The sequence below is a fragment of the Anolis carolinensis genome, unplaced genomic scaffold, assembly GCF_035594765.1.
Source record: "Anolis carolinensis isolate JA03-04 unplaced genomic scaffold, rAnoCar3.1.pri scaffold_9, whole genome shotgun sequence".
In the NCBI taxonomy this organism is placed as follows: domain Eukaryota; kingdom Metazoa; phylum Chordata; class Lepidosauria; order Squamata; family Dactyloidae; genus Anolis; species Anolis carolinensis.
Window position 1 is genome coordinate 25,613,512 of NW_026943820.1, and position 20,016 is coordinate 25,633,527.

Genomic DNA, 20,016 nt, shown 5'->3' on the forward strand with positions numbered 1-20,016 from the left:
CAGAGCAGTAAACTTGGACTTCAATGTGAACTGAAGTTATCCAAGTTCTGGATCCTATCTTCAAAATTGGTTCAGCACCTGCAATCATTCCTTTCAAACAAAAACCCAGAGACCCAGAGAAGATTCACTGCTCTGCTAATGGGAATCCACCAGACACTATTGCCTTCACTTAGGATAGCCATTCCCGCATCCCATAGAAGCAATGGTCAAGCATGGAATATTAGCTAGCAAAATTAACTGAAATAATAAAAATAGCCACTTGAATTGGCCTTTTATAAGATCCCCGGGGTCTTAAATTTACCGCTAAATAGAGTGTTGGACCAGGATTCCATAAGGCTAGGGTTCAAATCTCTGCTGTGTGATCTTGAGGACGCAAGCGGCAGAGTTTTGTGGGGAAGGAGTTGCCAAGCTCACTCATCACTATGATAAGTGCCTAGATTTGAATGGCGACTATGTTGAGAAGTGGTATTTGGGTGTGGCTTCCAACTGCATATGGTAAATGTTTTCTCCTATACTTTTAATTCCAAAAAGTAATCTACTTTCTGGAAACCCTCGTATTAATAACTCTAAGCTGGGTCAGAGAGAGGTCTGCTTCCCTATGACAGCTGATGTGCTCTTAATAATAAGAGAGATGAAAATTCTCTTCGTATAGGCACCCTGTTTTTGCAAACGGTACAAAAACAAAACTGAAACGAAATGAATGAAACCAAATAAAATGAACAGTGATTCCATACAAATACACACCACTATTTATTTATTTATTTACAGTATTTATATTCCGCCCTTCCTTCTCACCCCGAAGGGGACTCAGGGCGGATTACAATGAACACATATATGGCAAACATTCAATGCCAACAGACAAACAACATTCAGTTTTAGACAGACACAGAGGCATTTTTAACATCTTTCCAGCTTCACGATTCCGGCCACAGGGGGAGCTGTTGCTTCACCGTCCATTGGTGGCTGTTCTTCCTCATTCTTTTCCTCGTGAGCAGTTTTTTTTTATGGTGTTGTAGATTAGTTAAATTAGCCTCCCGCATAAAGCGTACCTAAATTTTCCCTACTTGACAGATGCAACTGTCTTTCGGGGCTGCTAGGTCAACAGCAAGCCGGGGCTATTTTATTTTTTTTTATGGTCGGAGGCTTAACCCGACCTGGGCTTCGAACTCATGACCTCTTGGTCAGTAGTGATTTATAGCAGCTGGTTACTAGCCAGCTGCGCCACAGCCCGGCCCCAAGTTTGCTACACCACTAGTAGCAAACACAACAGGAGTGCCTGCTGCACATTGGAAGTGCCTCAATGCACATCTTCACAATTCACTAGCAAAGCTTTATTGCCTTTTTACGACATTGCTATGAATTTGTGAAGTTGCATAGACTGTAATGTAGGATCTTGGCCATCGTGTTTTATAACTCAGCAAAACCCGAGGCCAGCGATCATCAAATCCTACGGCTGCTGCTGCTTCTTTAGCTGTCTCCTGTCCTTGCTGTCTCTGGAATGGTTTACCTCAGGGGTCCTCAAACTTTTTAGGCCAAGGGCCGGTGCACAATCCTTCAGACTGTTGAGGGGCCGGATTATCATTTGGAAAAAAAATACAAACAAATTCCGATGCACACTGCTCATGTCTTATTTGTAGTGCAAAAACAACAACAACAACAGCAACAATGAAAGAACAATACAATATTTAAAAATAAAAACAATTTTAACCAACATACATTTATTAGGATTTCAATGGGAAGTGTGGTCCTGCTTCTGGCCAATGAGATAGTCAAGTTAATTAGGATTGTTGTTGTTGTTGTTGTTGTTGTGTGCCTTCAAGTCATTTCAGACTTTGGGCGAGCCTAAGTCTAAAATTTATTTATTTATTATTTATTTATTTACTGCATTTATTTACTACATTTGTATCACACCCTTCTCACCCCAAAGGGCACTCAGAGTGGCTTACAAATTATATGTACATACAATATATTATATTATTAGCATAGCACAATATTAGCATTATATATTACTATATTGAAATATACCACTATACTGTAATATTATTAGTAATATTATATGTAATATAAAATATATAATTAATATTATTATATGGTATTATTATTAGTGTTATATTGTATTACATTATAATATTATTATCAATATTATATGTATATATAATATATTATATTATAAAATTGAGGGCGGGGGCCAGGTAAATTACCTTGGAGGGCCGCATCCGGCCCCCGGGCCTTAGTTTGGGGACCCCTGGTTTACCTAAACCTGTTCCTAATGTCCTACAAGGGCTTTACTTTCAAGCAAGTGTCCTTTCGAGAATTAGAGGTCATTGCTTTCATTTGCAGATGGGAGCTGGGGCTTGGAATCCTCTGAGATTTATAGCATCTCGCTGCAAAAGCCTTCTCCATGTGTATATGCAAATGGTTTGCTGTGCTCTGATTAAGAACAAGGGACTGAAAGTACAGCCAAACGTTCAAGAGGAGGTGCCCAGACTCATAAACAACCAGATCCCCTTCACAGTCAAATCACCAGGTTTATGGGTCTGCTTAAACGGCTGAGTGGGAAAAGGAAGGGGTCTGAGTCCAGGAATTGTGAGAGTTGAAGTCCAAAACGCCTCCAGGGCCTAAGTTTGCCCTTTGTATAGTTGAAATACAGTAAGGTTTCCCTTGACGTTAAGTCCAGTCGTGTCCGACTCTGGGGGTTGGTGCTCATCTCCATTTCTAAGCCAAAGAGCTAGCATTGTCCATAGACACCTCCAAGGTCATGTGGCCGGCATGACTGCATGGAGCACTGTTACCTTCCTGCCGGAGCGGTACCTATTGATCTACTCACATTTGCATTTTTTCGAACTGCTAGGTTGGCAGAAGCTGGGGCTAACAGCAGATGCTCACTCCGCTCCCTGGATTCGAATCTGTGACTTTTCGGTCTGCAAGTTCAGCAGCTCAGCGCTTTAACAGGCTGCGCCACTGGGGGCTCCAGTAGTAGTACAGTAGAGTCTCACTTATCCAAGACTCGCTTATCCAACGTTCTGGATTATCCAACGCATTTTAGTAGTCAATGTTTTCAATATATCATGATATTTTGGTGCTAAATTCATAAATACAGTAATTACAACATAGCATTACTGCATATTGAACTACTTTTTCTGCCTAATTTGTTGTCTAACATGATGTTTTGGTGTTTAATTTGTAAAATCATAACCTAATTTGATGTTTAATAGCCTTTTCCTTAATTCCTCCTTATTATCCAACATATTCGCTTATCCAACATTCTGCCGGCCCGTTTATGTTGGATAAGTGAGACTCTACTGTACTAGTAATTATAATAATATTGCAGCTTTATATCCTGCCCCCTCTCCCTGAGAAACAATCAGGGCCAGCTAACACCTCCCAAAAAGGATGCCCCCAGGCAGGAAGCAGTCAGGCTTTGAAGCTGCAAGGCAATTCAATTCAATTCAAGGTGATTAATTGCATCATTCACACTTGCCTCCAACAGACAAGAATTCTTTCGCCCACCCTGGACATTATTCCACAGATATATAAACCCCACTTGCCTAGTTTCCAACAGACCTCACAACTTCGGGAGGTGCCTGCCATAGATGTGGGTGAAACATCAGGAGAGAATGCTTCTGGAATATGGCCATACAGCCCAGCAGAGCCAGTCCAACAATGAGGCGAATTAAGCAGTAGCTTCGGGCGCAAAACATACGAGGGCGCAGTCGAGACTGCTTTTTCTGTTGATTTGTTATAAAACATGATGTTTTGGTGCTTCATTTGTAAAATCTTAATGTAATTTGATGTTTAGTAGGCTTTTCCTTAAACCCTCCTTATTATCCAACATTTTCGCTTATCCAACGCTTTTATTTTTCAGTGATTGGTTTGAGGGGAGGTGGGGCGCCAAAATTTTGTTCGCCTACACTTGAAAAATACCCAGGGCCGGCTCTGCAGCCCAGAAAACTCACAGCAACTCTATGCTGAATTAGTTGAGACTCATTGAAAAACTATAGCAAAATGTACTGCAGGATGTCTCACAAAAACAAAGTTTTTGCAGTTTAATACACTTTTCCCCAAACGTTTATGATAGAGCCATTTCGGAAATTACATTTATAACCCAGGAACAAAATTCGTGTTGCATACCGTAAGGGAGAAACGCATTTTAAAATTCAAAAAGTGGGAAAAGTACCATATAACATCCTGGGAGAAAGGTGTGTGCCCAATTCTCACTGGTTTTGTGTTTTTTTTCTAGTAGGGTTTTCTGGCGGTAGGGAAACCCATTTGTCAATCTGAGAAGGAGCAATCTTTTATTCCATCTCTGGGTTTCACGGAGAAGGTCAAATATCTCCGAGGCCCGGGCAGCGCTTCTGTCTCCGACTCCCCTTCATCTTGTGCATATATTAAGGATTAAGGGATTAAAGCCCAGTCTGCCTCCCGTGGCCTGCAGCTGAGTCCTGGATTTATTTTCCACCTCAGCATCCTGGCAGAGAAGGTTTTTCTTTCTCTCTCTCTACCCCCAGGCCCATAAGCTTCTTTCCCAGCAAGCAGGAGGATTGCTAGACTTAATTAACAATTCCGAGTCTCCACTGAAGTCACAACAGAGATGGAAAAAAGAGCCCTGTCAACTGGTTGCTATGAGTTTTTTCTGGCTGTATGACCATGTTCCAGCAGCATTCTCTCCTGACGTTTTTGCTTGGATTTGTGGCTGGAATCTTCAGAGATTCTGTTGTTGTTGTTGTTGTTATTATTATTATTATTATTATTATTATTATTATTATTATTATTATTATTACTAGCTGTGCCCGGCCACGCGTTGCTGTGGCAAAGTGGTGGTGGTATTGGTTAAAAATTGTTGTGTAATTTTTATTTGACGTTGTTTGCAATTTTTTTATTAATTGTATTGTAAGTTATATTTTATTTATTATATTTTATTATTTTCTTGTATTATTTTTAGTCATTTTCTGTTATTATAGTATTTTATTGTATTAATTTTTACTGTTTTTTATTATTTTTTATTGGGTTGCTAGGAGACCAAGTTGGAGGAGCTTAGCCTTCTAACTGGCAGCAATTGGATAAAAGCAATTATTCCTCTCTCTCTAATTAGGACTTTATTTTTCTTTTCTTTTTGTTGTATCAACCTAGAGGCGTGGATGATGGGTTGTGTTGTCAAATTTCGAGGTTGGGGGGCCTGTAGTTTTGTTGTTTTGTGGGTCGCCGTGATGCCATCACTCTTTTATATATATAGATTATTATTATCTGCATTTCTATACCACTTTTCTCACCCTTTCTCCATCAAAGCAGTTTACAACATAATAAATGGCAAAATTCAATGCCTTACAAATATATAAAAATATATAACATATCTAAATAAAATACATTCTGTTGGCAGTGAAGCAAGTAGAGTGTGTGTGTATATATATAGTAAAGGTTTCCCCCTGACATTAAATCTAGGTTTTCCCCTGACATTAAATCTAGTCGTGTCCAACTCTCTTGGTTGGTGCTCATCTCCATTTCTAAGCCAAAGAGCCAGCGTTATCCATAGACACCTCCAAGGTCATGTGGCCATAGGCATGACTGCATGGAGCACCGTTAACTTCCTTCCGGAGCGGTACCTGTTGATCTACTCACATTTGCATGTTTTCGAACTGCTAGGTTGGCAGAAGCTAAGGCTAACAGTGGTTTTTCACTTTGCTCCCCGGATTCGAACCACCGACCTTTCAGTCAGCAAGTTCAGCAGCTCTGTGGTTTAACCCGCTGTGCCACCATGGACTCCATCTATATATATAAAATTGTAATGTGTGTTTTTCTCATGGAGTAAACAACAAATCTACTGAACCAACCCACACCAAAATTGGCCACAAAAGACATAGTCATCTAATCTATGTCTTTCAATAAAAAACCTAGAAAAATACAGTCCAAATTAGAGGACGAGGAAGAGCCGTTCTCCCCCTGGCTGCCAGTCAAATTTGTTGTATAACATGATGTTTTGGTGCTTCATTTGTAAAATCATAATCTAACTTGATTAGATTAATCTTAGATAATCTAGATAATCTAAGCTTTTCCTTAATCCCTTCTTATTATCTAACATATTCGCTTATCCAACATTCTGTTGGCCCGTTTATGTTGGATAAGTGAGACTCTACTGTATTACTGTTGTTGTTGTTGTGTTGCTGCGAACCATGAAAATGAACACAATCTGGCTTCCAGTATTAAAAAACTCTAAAATCAGAACAGTAAGTAAAGAACAACAATCTGAGAACAGGGAAATTCCAGACAGGAAACAATCAGGGTCAGCTAACACCTCCCAACAAAAGATTCCCTCAGGGAGGAAGTAGCCAGGCATGAACCTCAAAGGCCTCTATGTGTGCCTATATGTTGTATGTCTATGGCATTGAATGTTTGCCATGTATATGTGTGCATTGTAATCTGCCCTGAGTCTCCTTTGGGGTGAGAAGGGCGGAATATAAATATTGTACATAAATATTGTACATAAAGGCCATTACATGCTAATCATTCTGGCAAATTGCAGCATTCATACTTGCCTCCAACAGACAAAAAAAGGAACAACCAGAAACATTGTATATCCACAAGCTTTAAGAAATAGTATATACTAACTACCACCAATTCCTCAATGCTTTATTTTCCATACCACCAGACTTAGCCACAGCAACGCGTGGCTGGGCACAGCTAGTTGTGTATATGCTACTTTCAGCATCTGCCCTCCAACCTGTTTTTGTGAGTATGTGTGCGCGCACAAATACATATATATTCCATACTACAACTCTTAGGAACCTTAAAAAACAGCTTCTTCGTATTCGGGAGATTTCACCTTGACATGGTGCTGTTCCAAGTGTCATACGTGAATCTGTTCCTAATTGTCGCCATTTGACTATTGATTCACAAGCAAAGATGGGCAAAACCAATGGGATTTCCTGAACTGTTTTTGCTTTCGTGATGGTCTGGCGCTTCTCTCAGCCCATAAAACTGTCCTGGGAAAGTCTGTGTCAGCTTTTGCTATAAAGCAAGCCTCCTCTTTTATTCCTAGGTGGTAATCTAAATATTTTATATACACACTACCTCTCCGCTAATGCAAGACATGGCAGAGAGCCATGTATTGCGGAGATGCCAAGATGGCACTTTCCAAATGTGCTAGATTTGTATGGGCCATCCAGCATAACCAAGGAAAATTGAAATAATGTGAACTGGATTCATTCTACAGTTTAATAATATGGAATTATTAAACTGCAAAAACTTTGCTTTTGCGGGAGGGACATCCTGCAGAACATTTGACTATAGTTTTTCAATGAATATCTCATAGACTCTTAACCAATTCAGCCTAGCTTGTGGTAGCCACAAATACGAAGTTTCTGGAGTAGAACAACTACTTTCTGCATGGAAATACTGTTTTCTCTTTTCTGTGCAAAAACGCAATGGTTGCATGTCTTGCAACAAAGAATTAACATTGTTCTTTTGCACAGAAAATAGTACAGTAGAGTCTCACTTATCCAAGCCTTGCTTATCCAAGCCTCTGGATTATCCAAGCCATTTTTGTAGTCAATGTTTTCAATATTTCGTGATATTTTGGTGCTAAATTCGTAAATACAGTAATTACAATATAACATTACTGCGTATTGAACTGCTTTTTCTGTCAAATTTGTTGTAAAACATGATGTTTTGGTGCTTAATATGTAAAAATCATAACCTAATTTGATGTTTAATAGGCTTTTCCTTAATCCCTCCTTATTATCCAAGATATTCGCTTATCCAAGCTTCTGCCGGCCCGTTTAGCTTGGTGAGACTCTACTGTATTTCCATGCAGCAAATGTACGTTTCCTTCAAACTAAACACCAATGATTTTTGCACTTTATAAATCCCCAATCACAGTATGTTTGTGAGGGAAACAGCCTTTTCTGTTCAGGAGATAATATTTCTGCAGAGAAGCATCGTTTTCTATGCAAAAATTTTGCACAGAAACCCGTCTCCGGATACAACAATTCACCAGGTTTTCTCAAGATTCAAAAGTTGTTCTGGAGTAGAACAACTACTTTCTGCATGGAAATACTGTTTTCTGTTTTCTGTGCAAAAACGCAATGGTTGCATGTCTTGCAACAAAGAATTAACATTGTTCTTTTGCACAAAAAATGGTATTTCCATGCAGCAAATGTACGTTTCCTTCAAATTAAACACCAATGATTTTTGCACTTTATAAATCCCCAATCACAGTATGTTTGTGAAGGAAACAGCCTTTTCTGTTCGGGAGATAATATTTCTGCAGAGAAGCATTGTTTTCTATGCAAAATTTTGCACAGAAACACGTCTCCGGATACAACGATTCACTAGGTTTTCTCAAGATTCAAAAGTCACGTTTTTCGAGCCCTTTCCAATTATTCCTTCAAATTAGACACCAATGATTTTTGCACTTTATAAATCCCCAATCACAGTATGTTTGTGAAGGAAACAGCCTTTTCTGTTGATAATATTTCTTCAAAGAAGTATTGTTTCCTATGCAAAATTTTGCACAGAAACCCGTCTCCGGATACAACGATTCACCAGGTTTCCTCAAGATTCAAAAGGCACGTTTTTCGAGCCCTTTCCAATTATTCCTTCAAATTAAACACCAATGATTTTTGCACTTTATAAATCCCCAATCACAGTATGTTTGTGAAGGAAACAGCCTTTTCTGTTGATAATATTTCTTCAGAAAAGCATCGTTTTCTATGCAAAAATTTTGCACAGAAACCCGTCTCCGGATACAACAATTCACCAGGTTCTCTCAAGATTCAAAAGGCACGTTTTTCAAGCCCTTTCCAATTATTTTCAAATATCCTTTTCATCCCAAAAGAGCAGAGTGTAACATCCTTGAACAACTCATGCATTTAATGAAGGATCTTGCTTCGTCGTTGTAAATCTCACCTACGCACACAAAAGAGAGGAACCAAAAAAGTGTCCTTATTGCTAAAGGTAAAAAGGATATTTAGAATAGCAGAACAGCATGGCTGGCAGAACAATATGTAATACAGTCTTTTTTCCACACTGTCTGGAATATATTGCTACCTTTTTGGAAATGAGGCGCTCAAGCATATCTGTTGTTTTCTCCCGTTTGCAATCGTGCCCTTTGGCAGCGAGATGCCAACGAACAAGAGAAGAAGAATGGCTATAATATTGAGAACCTGGTTGCACGATCGGATCCAGGCTTCAAAGAGGAACCTTGCATGCAGAAAGAGTCGTGAGGGGAATGGCATTGTCAGGCCGTACCCGTTGGCCAGTGTTATTTTCAAGCAATTGCTTCTCCCAACGCCGTGCCAAAACACAGAAGCAGGAGGAAAGGAATCTAAGTATGTCCAGCGGTGGAAGGACACCGCTGAGAAAAAAGGCAGCTTCACTGCGGTGAGAGGATCTGAAAGGATAGCATCAAAGGAAATAGCGGGCAACTATGTTGGCCCGCAAGTGGAAGAAACTCAGAGCAAATCAGCTCTCCTCTCCTTTTTTCCCCCACCAACACATTCATAGCTTTGAGATGCAATTCAGGGGTAGGCAGGGAAAGGGAACCTCAAGTTCCTAATGCAAAATCACAAATTCCCAAATTTTTAAAAATCTGCAATAATAATAATAATAGTAATTTTATTTCTTGCCCTTACTTACTTAGGCGCTCCCTCGTAGGTACCTCCATTTGTATTAGCTTTTGGGTGGAGCATGAAATTCTCCTAGAAGCCAGCCTGAGTTGGTTTAGTCCATCTGCCTGTTCAGAGCTCTCTTGTTAGATCCCCCTTTTTCTGCAATAGTAGTCTCTAGGCTACAGGCCTGGTTTTGTCTAGGAATCCTAGGCCTAGCAATCCAAAACAGGCATCCTTGGCACTAAACACTACATTAAGCAGCATTCTTATACCACCAGTCCCAGAGACAACAGAAGCCTTTGACCAGCTTAGGCTTCACAAAGAAAAAAGATTAAGACAACCCTTGGGCTTCAGCTTGTGGAGGACTTTCAAAGACTCCAGAGGGATGACTGCAATCAACAAAATCTCCTTTTGTAATGTATTGTTTTAACCTATCTCTCAATAGCCCTGGATGGAGTTAACTCTTTATTCATCTTGTTTTCAGTAAACTCATTTTGGTTATTTTTCACCTTGCCTAAAGTGCCTCTGTATGTTAAGGGTCTTGATCTTAATAGAAGTTATATAGATTATCCCCTGAGTAAAGCCAGACACTATAGTTTTCCCAAAGGCCCGGGGGTGCCATCACATGCATGCATGATGGGAAGGATCATATAGAACTTCTATGGGGTCATGTGGAGATTGCAGAAAACATTGTAACTGTGTGTCTGGATGTGAATACATTCCTGGACATCCCCTGGCTGTCAATTTTTTCTTCTAGTTTCTAAATGAAGGTGTCCAAATGGATATATTGGAGGGAGCATAGGAGGAATGTGAATCTGTCACAGGGTTTTCTGGGGTTGAGAGTATGTAACTCACCCAGGATCACTCAGTGGTTTCCAAGTCTGAACGGGTGTTGCGGAATTTCATTCGGACGCGGATGAAGAAAGCAGACTGACAACAGAAGTTGTCTTCAAGATATGTTGTCGAAGGCATTCATGGCCGGGATCACAGGGTTGTTGTATGATTTCTGGGCTGTATGGTCATGTTGCAGAAGTATTCTCTCCTGAGGTTTCGCCCACATCTATGGCAAGCATCCTCAGAGGTTGTGAGGTATGGAGAAACTAATAAACCTTCCTTGCTTAGTTTCTCCATACCTTACAACCTCTGAGGATGCCTGCCATAGATTGGGCGAAACATCAGGAGAGAATACTTCTGCAACATGGCTATACAGCCCAGAAAACATACAACAATTCTGTCTTCAAGATAGTTTTCTTTGGCCAAGAACAGGTGACAATGTTAGCTAATGCCCAGAAAACGCAATGCCATACCTTACCTGTAGTGGCTTTCCAATTTATAGAATTGTACACAAGCATGCGCAGAAAGCTAACTGAAAATGGAATTTGCTTACTATTATAATCCTTTTGGACATGCATAGTTGCCTTGTAACTTATATAACTCATTACTCATCACATCAGATAAAGTGTCCATAGTTTGTTCCACGTATGCACTATCCTCAGGTGACATGTTCATAGTTCATCCCACGTATACATTATCCAACAAGCCAAATCATGATTGCGGTTTGCATGACCTTGTATTGTGAGCAAAGAGCAAATGTCTTTCATGGAAACACTTTCATGGAAAAACAAAATTTTGAGTAAGGGACATCTAGGGAAGGGTTTTTCAGGGTTTCTTTAAAGAAAATATTCAAGAGCTGCTGCCTTATGGGTACTCAAACCATACAGAGTCATAGTCCAACAATTCAAACTACTACAAAATCGCTTTGAATGCGATTTCCTGCTTCTTGGCCGGGGGTTGGACTGGATGGCCCATGAGGTCTCTTCCAACTCTACTATTCTATGATTCTATGATTCTACACCGTATATGCATTTCGCTGTGTAAATGTTACCGACATATGCTATATGGTTGTGGGAATCTGATCTTACAACAATCTCCAGTGATCCACTAACTCTTTTCTCCCTCTCCTCTTTCTAGGTGCAAGTGGGAAGTACACCTCAGGACCAAAGAATTGTGGGATACATTTCCTGCACTCACTTGCAAGCCCTGGCAGGTAACCGCATGGAATTGTTCTACTGCATTTTGCATTGTTTCTCTTGCTAGACCTGGATGAAGTTGCTTCATTCTGAATCAGTCTCGAGTCTCACTGAAAGGTTTCTGCACCAGACATATTTCAGCAAGTAAAGCTGTCGTCTCTCTCTGAGCCCAATAATCCAAATATTATTTCAATCTTATCTCAAGATAAATATCATGTCGTCTGGTAAGACTTCACTGTCAGGGTTACAATTGTTAAAAGAAGGATTTTTAAAAAGCATTCACAAGGAACGATGGGGAGGAAAACGAATCCCCTTAAAGATCAGCTATCATTTTAGCAATTTAGTATGAATTCTTGCCCTTTCTATTTCCAGCATAAACTGTTAGTAAAGTTTAATGTATTTCAAAGAATAATAGCATCACGTCTGCATTAAAACTACTGTATACAACACTGGAGGTGAGGCTTTTAGGACTTCATCACATGGAAGCAGGGAAGTGTTTGGCAGAATAGAGCATTGAAATGAAAGGGATGATTTCTCAACTTTCATCGCACTATTAAATCTATCAGTTGTGCTCAGTATTCTTTCATTTGATTTGCCATCAGACTAGAGATTTGGCCATGCCCACCATCCTTCTCCCGTGTTCTTTGTTGGGAAAAAATACCCTCCCCTTTTTGAAATGTTAGTTGTTACATGTATTCAGTTCCCTGAGCCCAGGACTGTTTAGTATGGAGGTATGGTATTTAAAGTAAGGCCCAGCTATATTCATTTCACAGTATTGATCAGTGATTCCAAAAGTGGGCGCTACCGCCCCCTGGTGGGTGCTGCAGTGATCCAGGGGGGCGGTGATGGCACCTCTTAGGACACGGGGGCGGGGCCAGGGTAGGGGCGGGGCCTCTTCCCAAGTGCCGGAGACAGGGCTGAGCACCTGAGACGCCTGTTAGGACACACAGGGGGCGGAGCTAGAGGAGTGGGCGTGGCTTCTTCCCAAGACCCCGAGACAGGGCTGAGAATCTATACCTCTCCTGAGGCGCTTGTTGGGACACAGAGGGCGGAGCTAGGGAAGGGGGCGGGGCCTCCTTCCAAGAGCATGAGACAGGGCTGAGCCTCTATACATCTCCTGAGAGACCTTTTAGGACTAAAGGGCGGGGATAGGGGTGGGGGCGGGGCCTCTTCCCAAGAGCGTGAGGCAGGGTTGAGCCTCTATATCTCTCCTGAGAGGCCTTTTAGAACTAAAGGGCGGGGCTAGGAGTAGGGGCAGGGCCTCTTCCCAAGAGCACGAGACAGGGCTGAGCCTCTATAGCTCTCCTGAGAGGCCTTTTAGGACTAAACGGTGGGGCTAGGGGCAGGGGCGGGGGCTCTTCCCAAGAGCACGAGACAGGGCTGGGCCTCTATACCTCTCCTGAGAGGCCCTTTAGGACTAAAGGGCAGGGCTAGGGTGGGGGCGGGGCCTCCTTCCAAGAGCCTGAGACAGGGCTGAGCCTCTATATTTCTCCTGAGAGGCCTTTTAGGACTAAAGGGCAGGGCTAGGGGTGGGGGCGGGGCCTCTTCCCAAGAGCCTGAGACAGGGCTGAGCCTCTATACCTCTCCTAAGAGTCCTTTTAGGACTAAAAGGCAGAGCTAGGGTGGGGCCGGGACTCCTTCCAAGAGCCTGAGACAGGGCTGAGCCTCTATATTTCTCCTGAGAGGCCTTTTAGGAGTAAAGGGCAGGGCTAGGGTGGGGGCGGGGCCTCTTCCCAAGAGCGTGAGACAGGGCTGAGCCTCTATATCTCTCCTGAGAGGCCTTTTAGGACTAAAGGGCAGGGCTAGGGTGGGGGCGGGGCCTCTTCTCAAGAGCCTGAGACAGGGCTGAGCCTCTATATCTCTCCTGAGAGGCCTTTTAGGACTAAAGGGCGGGGCTAGGGTGGGGGCGGGGCCTCCTTCCAAGAGCCTGAGACAGGGCTGAGCCTCTATACCTCCCCTGAGGTGCTTGTTAGAGGTTCAGCCCCGTCAGGCATTTGGGAAGAGGCCCCGCCCCCTCCTCTAGCCCCGCCCCCTGTGTCCAGGACAGGGATAGAAGCTCAGCCCTGCCTCAGAGCTCGTAACTCTGCCCATCCCAGTCCTGGCCGCCCATTTGTGGCTCCGCCCACCTCCCCCTCCCAGCCCTGCATCTTGGACTAAGGGAGAGGCTCAGCCCCGCCCTCTTGAGCAGGAGCCACGCCCACCCCTCTAAGCCACGCCCCCTTTTCCAAGGGGCGCTGAGTAATTTTTTTCTGGAAATAAGTCTGGGAATCACTGTTGTAGATGCTCCCTTGGTTCACATTGACCCTTTCGTTCAAAGTTTGCTCATTTCTTTCCCCCCTTTTTAAGACAAGACTTTGATGGATTTACTTTCAGATCTGACCCATTACTGGAAGGAAAGGCAAAAAGAGAGATGAGAGGAGCCAAATAATCCCCGTTGCTCCATCGGCCTGCCTCCCTTTAAAGCTCCCGAGTTGCTTTCCTGTTTGTCTTTCCTTTGCTTGCTTCGCTTGCTTCGTGCTTCCAGCCTTATCTGTCATGCTCCATCCTAATAGGAACGCTTGCATTGGAGAGCTTAGATGTCCTTCAATAAATCTTCCTTCGTTTATGGAACAGAGCAGACAAACCTCGGTTCATAACAGCAGTGTTTCCTTGGCTTAGTTATCTGATTTGAAAACACGGTTATGTGCGTATATGTTTTAAGTTGGCAAAAAAAGGAAATATTTCAGTTACATAAAAGGAGCAGGTCTGGGGTTTGTTTCTTCAGAGAGAGCGTATTTGGAAATGTTTTGGAAAAGACAAATCGGTTATTGCTAGACGTGAAGTCTGGCTCCATTTGTAGAGCTGAGAAATGTTTTCACAACACCTATACTGGTGTTACTGTTTGAGTACGCCTAAAGCGTATCTACACTGCAGAATTAATCCAGATTGACCCCACTTTAACTCCAGTGTCTCATTGCTATGGAATTTTGGGAAGGGTGGTTTAGCGAGGCATTGGCATTCTTTGTCAGAGAAGGCTCAAACCTTGCAAAATGACAACTCTCGGGATTCCATAGCATTTGCCCATGGCAGCTAAAGTGGTGTCAAACTGCATTAATTCTACAGTGTAGATACACCCTGACCAAGGCAGAAAATGAGAGATTGCGGCTAAGAACAACAAGACCGGCACAGAATGTAGCATGGCTATTGATTTTCCTGGCTTGGAAACTTAATTTATATAAACCCAGGCTAAAATAGCATTAATAATAATAAATAATAATAATACAGTAGAGTCTCACTTATCCAACACTCGTTTATCCAACGTTCTGGATTATCCAATGCATTTTTGTAGTCAATGTTTTCAATACATCATGATATTTTGGTGCTAAACTCGTAAATAGAGTAATTACTACATAGCATTACTGCATATTGAACTACTTTTTCTGTCAAATTTGTTGTATAACATGATGTTTTGGTGCTTAATTTGTAAAATCATAACCCAATTTGATGTTTAATAGGCTTTTCCTTAATCCCTCCTTATTATCCAACATATTCACGTATCCAACATTCTGCCGGCCCGTTTATGTTGGATAAGTGAGACTCTACTGTACTTTATTTTTGTATCCCACCACCATCTCCCCGAAGGGACTCGGGGCGGCTATCACGGGGCCAAGCCCAGAAAAGAAAAATTAAAATATAAAACAAACAATAAAATAACAAGCAGTATAAAATCACAAACGAATTCAAGCACAATTTTAACAAATACATTAAACAACATAAAAAAAGTTTTAAAACAATATCAGCTTCACCTTAATGTGTTGACGAAGGATTTCATAGCCAGGATTACTGGGTTGCTGTGACTTTTTTTTTTGGCTGTATGGCCATGTTCCAGCAGCATCCTCTCCTGACGTTTCACCTGCATCTGTGGCTCATGGCATCTTCAGAGGTCTGTTGGCCGTGAAGCAGGTGGAGTGTAGATAATATCTGTGGAATAATGTCCAGGGTGAGAGAAAGAATCCTTGTCTGTTTGAAGCAAGTGTGAATGTTGCAGTTAGCAAGCCTGAATAGCCATGAAATTTGCAAAGTCAATCAGTGAGGGTATCTGCATAGAGGTAGCCTGGTCTCTGTTGCCTGGAGGCACCCTCTGTTTGTAAGGTGTTAACTGGCAACAAAGGCCAGGCTACCTCTATGCAGATACCTTCACTGATTGACTTTGCAAATTTCATGGCTACTCAAATGTTAATTCAAGCTTGCTAATTGCAACATTCACACTTGTTTTAAACCAGTGTTTCCCAACCTTTTTCTGACCAGGGCCCACTTGACCAGGGACCACTCTCCAACATTAGTACCAAAAGAGTTACCAATCAGTTTTTGGTTAACTTTAAATTCGATTAGGTATTTGGGGTGCTGATTCAGAAAATTGCATTGGATCGACCACATCAGTTCTAGTTCCTGATACAGATAATATGCCATCCAGTAGTTGCCATCTGCCCGCCCACAGAAAACCATATTTAAGAATCGAGAGCTGATGTGGTCTATCCAATGCAATTTTCTGAATCACCGCCCCAAATAACCCAGGAACAGGCCTAAAAATGAAGACACAATTTTTTTTTTTTGGTTGGGCCGTTGTTATCAGTAGTAGTAATGGCGAAGCCACAGACCATTATTCTTGTGGACTACAGGTTGGGAACCACTGCTTTAAAAGTCTGTTTAAAGCAGTGGTTCCCAACCTGTAGTCCACAAGAATAATGGTCTGTGGCTTCGCCATTACTACTACTGATAACAAGTGACCAAGTGGGCCCTGGTCAGAAAAAAGGTTGGGAAACACTGGTTTAAAACAAGTGTGAATGTTGCAATTAGCAAGCTTGAATTAGCATTTCAGTAGCCAAGGGTTCTTTCTCCTGTCAGGGGTTATTAATCGCCACTCTGACTTATTTATGGGTCAAGTTTCACCCTCTTCTCACCAGTCAGACCACTTAAGCACTGGCAAAGTGACACCGACAAAATGACACCTCAGTTGTAAATTATCTGCTGATCCCAGCGGTACTATATGTTTATTTACAGACTCAGTTATCTGCTGATCCCAGCGGTACTATATGTTTATTTACAGACTCAGTTATCTGTTGATCCCAGCGGTACTATATGTTTATTTACAGACTATATACAATGCTAAACACCATCACTGTCAGGACACATGTTCCCTCGGCTAGGACAAAACATGGCGTGTCCTTTCAGTTCGCTGAGTCTGTTATCAGTGCTATCAGGCACCTCCCAACATTCCACAGTTCATGACGAATGTTCCATCCACACAGTTGAAACTGAAGTCTTGACCCATTGGCCCTGCAGGCAATCAATCAGGGCTGGCATGTAATTAACTCCTGTGCTGCTGGAAAGCTTGCCGGAACACATAGATACAATCCAACAGCAACAATTGATTGAACATTTCACACTGTAACAACAAAAACACTGACATCTCCCACCCTGGACATTATTCCAGAGATATATATATACACTCCACTTGCTTCACTGCCAACAGAACCTCTGAGGGTGCCAGCCACAAATGCAGGTGAAACATTAGGAGAGAAGGCTGCTGAAACATGGCCATACAGCCCAAAAAACTCACAGCGACCCAACATTCCCCTTCTTTACTGCAGCATCACACTGTTATTCATATTCAACTCCTCTCGCTTCCACCAAGATAGTTCAGATTCAGTTTGAAGGCCTTTTATATTTTTAATAGTGTTCTTACTCTAAGCCTTAGTTTGTTTCTTTAGCCACCGGTGCCTTTACTCCTTATCAGATTTTCTAACAGCTGCGTGTGCTTCATTCTTCCAACCATTCTGTGAAGCCGACCAAAATGAGACTGTAGTGAGTGGTGTCTTCGGAGACTTGAACCTTAATATCTTAAGCCTCGGTCCAACACTCTTGCATGGAATAAACACGTCTCACAATCAAGCTTGCAACCTGTTTTATGGTTTCATAAATCAGGTCTCACATTTTCCCTGCGATTTTGCCAAGGTAACTGAAATTAAACAGGTTTTAACGAGTTGATGCAAACAGGTCTTGGTGAATATTTACCTTAACTTTTCTAAAAACGAAAACACTCTTGTACTGGTGGAACCGAAGTTTAGTGAATCGGGATATTTGGAGAGATGTGTCTTTGAGTTGTTGTCATTCCTTGCAATATATGACATATTTATCTCTCATCTTACCCTCCCTTATCAGTGTTTACTTTTCCAAAGCCTCCCTCGCACTTAACCAAGGGAATAGTTTGAGAAGGGAAAGAAGCCCTTGCAAGTCAGGAAGAAGAATAGATATATACCCATTAATCTTATAAAAGCATTTTCCCCTGAAATATTTGTTAATCTCTGCTACAGATATATAGGCATTTCCCCCTGCAAGCCTTTGCAATCCCTATGTACCTTTATATTTGTCTCTATCTTTCTATATACATTAATTTTATATATAAATTTCCCCCTCATATGTTTGCAAGTCTTTGCAAATCCTATAAACATAGAGATATCTAGGGATTTCAATGTACCTGTATATCTGTATCTATGTGTATACATTATTTTATATATAAATTTTTGCCTCATATGTTTGCAAGTCTTTGCAAATCCTATACAGATATAATTATCTATATATAGAGAGATGTCTGGATAGATTTATATGAATATAGATATGTAGGGCTTACAAATATTGCAGGGGAAATGCACACACACACATAGAGAGATGTTTAGATAGATATAAACATAAATATATAGGGCTTGCAAATATTGCTGGAGGGAAATGCACATATATAGAGAGTGGATTTGCAAACGTTTCAGGGGGAAATGCATATGTGAAATTAGTATATATAATTATAGATCTATATCTAGCTCTGCATTGTTTATGTAGGCATTGAATGTTTTCCTGTTACTATGTTGGAAGCCGGCCTGAGTCCCCAGGGGGAGCTAGGGTGGGATATAAATAAAGTTGTTATTATTATTATTATTATTATTATTATTATTATTATTATTATTATTATTATGACACAGCAAACAAGATATGCTGGATTTCATATCACAAAATCACACCAGTTCTTTGCTGCTGGCAGGTGGTACTTGAGGCATAAGTTCCAATGAATCATTTGGGCCACGTAGTTGTGCCTCTGTTTGTAGTCTGTCTGTGCAATTTTCTTACAGCAGCTGAGGAGATGATCAATGTTTTCGTTGGTTTCCTTGCACAGTCTGCATTTTGGGTCATCAGCTGATGATGATGATGATGATTATTATTATTATTATGTTATTATTAATACCATATTGTTTTTGTTGACCCTACTTTTTCATTTACAGAACTAGTTTACTGTTTTTCTTTGAAATACGGTAAATATTTAAAAACCTTTAACCTACTGATGCTTCCATATAATTTCATTGGAATCTATTTTCATTTTGAAATTTACCAATAGCTGCTGCATTTTCCACCCTCAGCTTATACTTGAGTTAAAAAGTTTCCCCAGTTTTTTTGGTAAAATTAGGTCCCTCGTCTTATATTAGGGTGGTCTTATACTTGAGTATATACGGTAGATATCCCTGTGATCATATGTGGCCCATAGTTCAAATGTTTCCATCCCTGCATTAGACCAGACTGGCTTTCACATTCATGAAAATAATCACTGCTTGGGGCAGGCACACACAGGCAATTGTTGGTGACTGGCGAGCAAGGTTTCCAATCTGCAACTGAAATAGCTTTGAAGGTAACCAACGGAACCCTCCGCATGATGGATGGGTTTCGGAGGCAGGCAAGGACATGAGGGCGTCATGCCATAAATCAGGGAGTGCCAAATGAGGCACACAACTCCTTACCGATGCAAACCTGGCCGTGCACAAAGGCCTTGGAGAGTCTCCGCTGAGCTGCACAAGGCAAACAAATTTGAGATGTGGGGAATCTGCCATCTGACATCCCCAAAGCCGGTGCCATGCGCCAGCTCACAGCTTGCATTTGGAAAAGAAAGGCTTTTTTCTTCACCCGTTCCCTTATGAAATCCGTGCCGTCATTCCAAGGACCATCCGGCCCAACACTCTTTTGCAAGGCATGAACATTAGAGATGTGCATGAAAATTTTCCCTTCGTTTCCTTCGTGCTATCATTTTACTTCAACCGTTCATCTACACAAAACGAATAATGGCATTTTCGTAGGAAATTAGCACAGTCATTGTGTTTGCTTTCGTTTTCCTTTCATTTCTGCCCGGTAACAATAAGTAGGTACTGACAGAGGGCTTACAGCTGATGTGTACCAATGGGTGTTAAGAATCTATATATATAAATGAGTGATGGCATCACAGCGACCAACAAAACAACAAAACTACAGGCCCCCCAACCTCGAAATTTGACAACACAACCCATCATCCACGCCTCTAGGTTGATACA

General features: G+C 41.5%; 1 protein-coding gene across 2 annotated transcripts in view; it reads left to right on the top strand.

The window, feature by feature from the left end:
- Positions 1-20,016, top strand: part of smpd3 (sphingomyelin phosphodiesterase 3) — a 163,516-nt gene that overhangs the window by 115,592 nt on the left and 27,908 nt on the right. For both annotated transcript variants that reach the window (XM_003222957.4, XM_062961820.1), the window contains exon 4: positions 11,574-11,649. In XM_003222957.4, the coding sequence (XP_003223005.1) occupies positions 11,574-11,649 (76 nt within the window). The remainder of the gene's footprint in view (positions 1-11,573; positions 11,650-20,016) is intronic.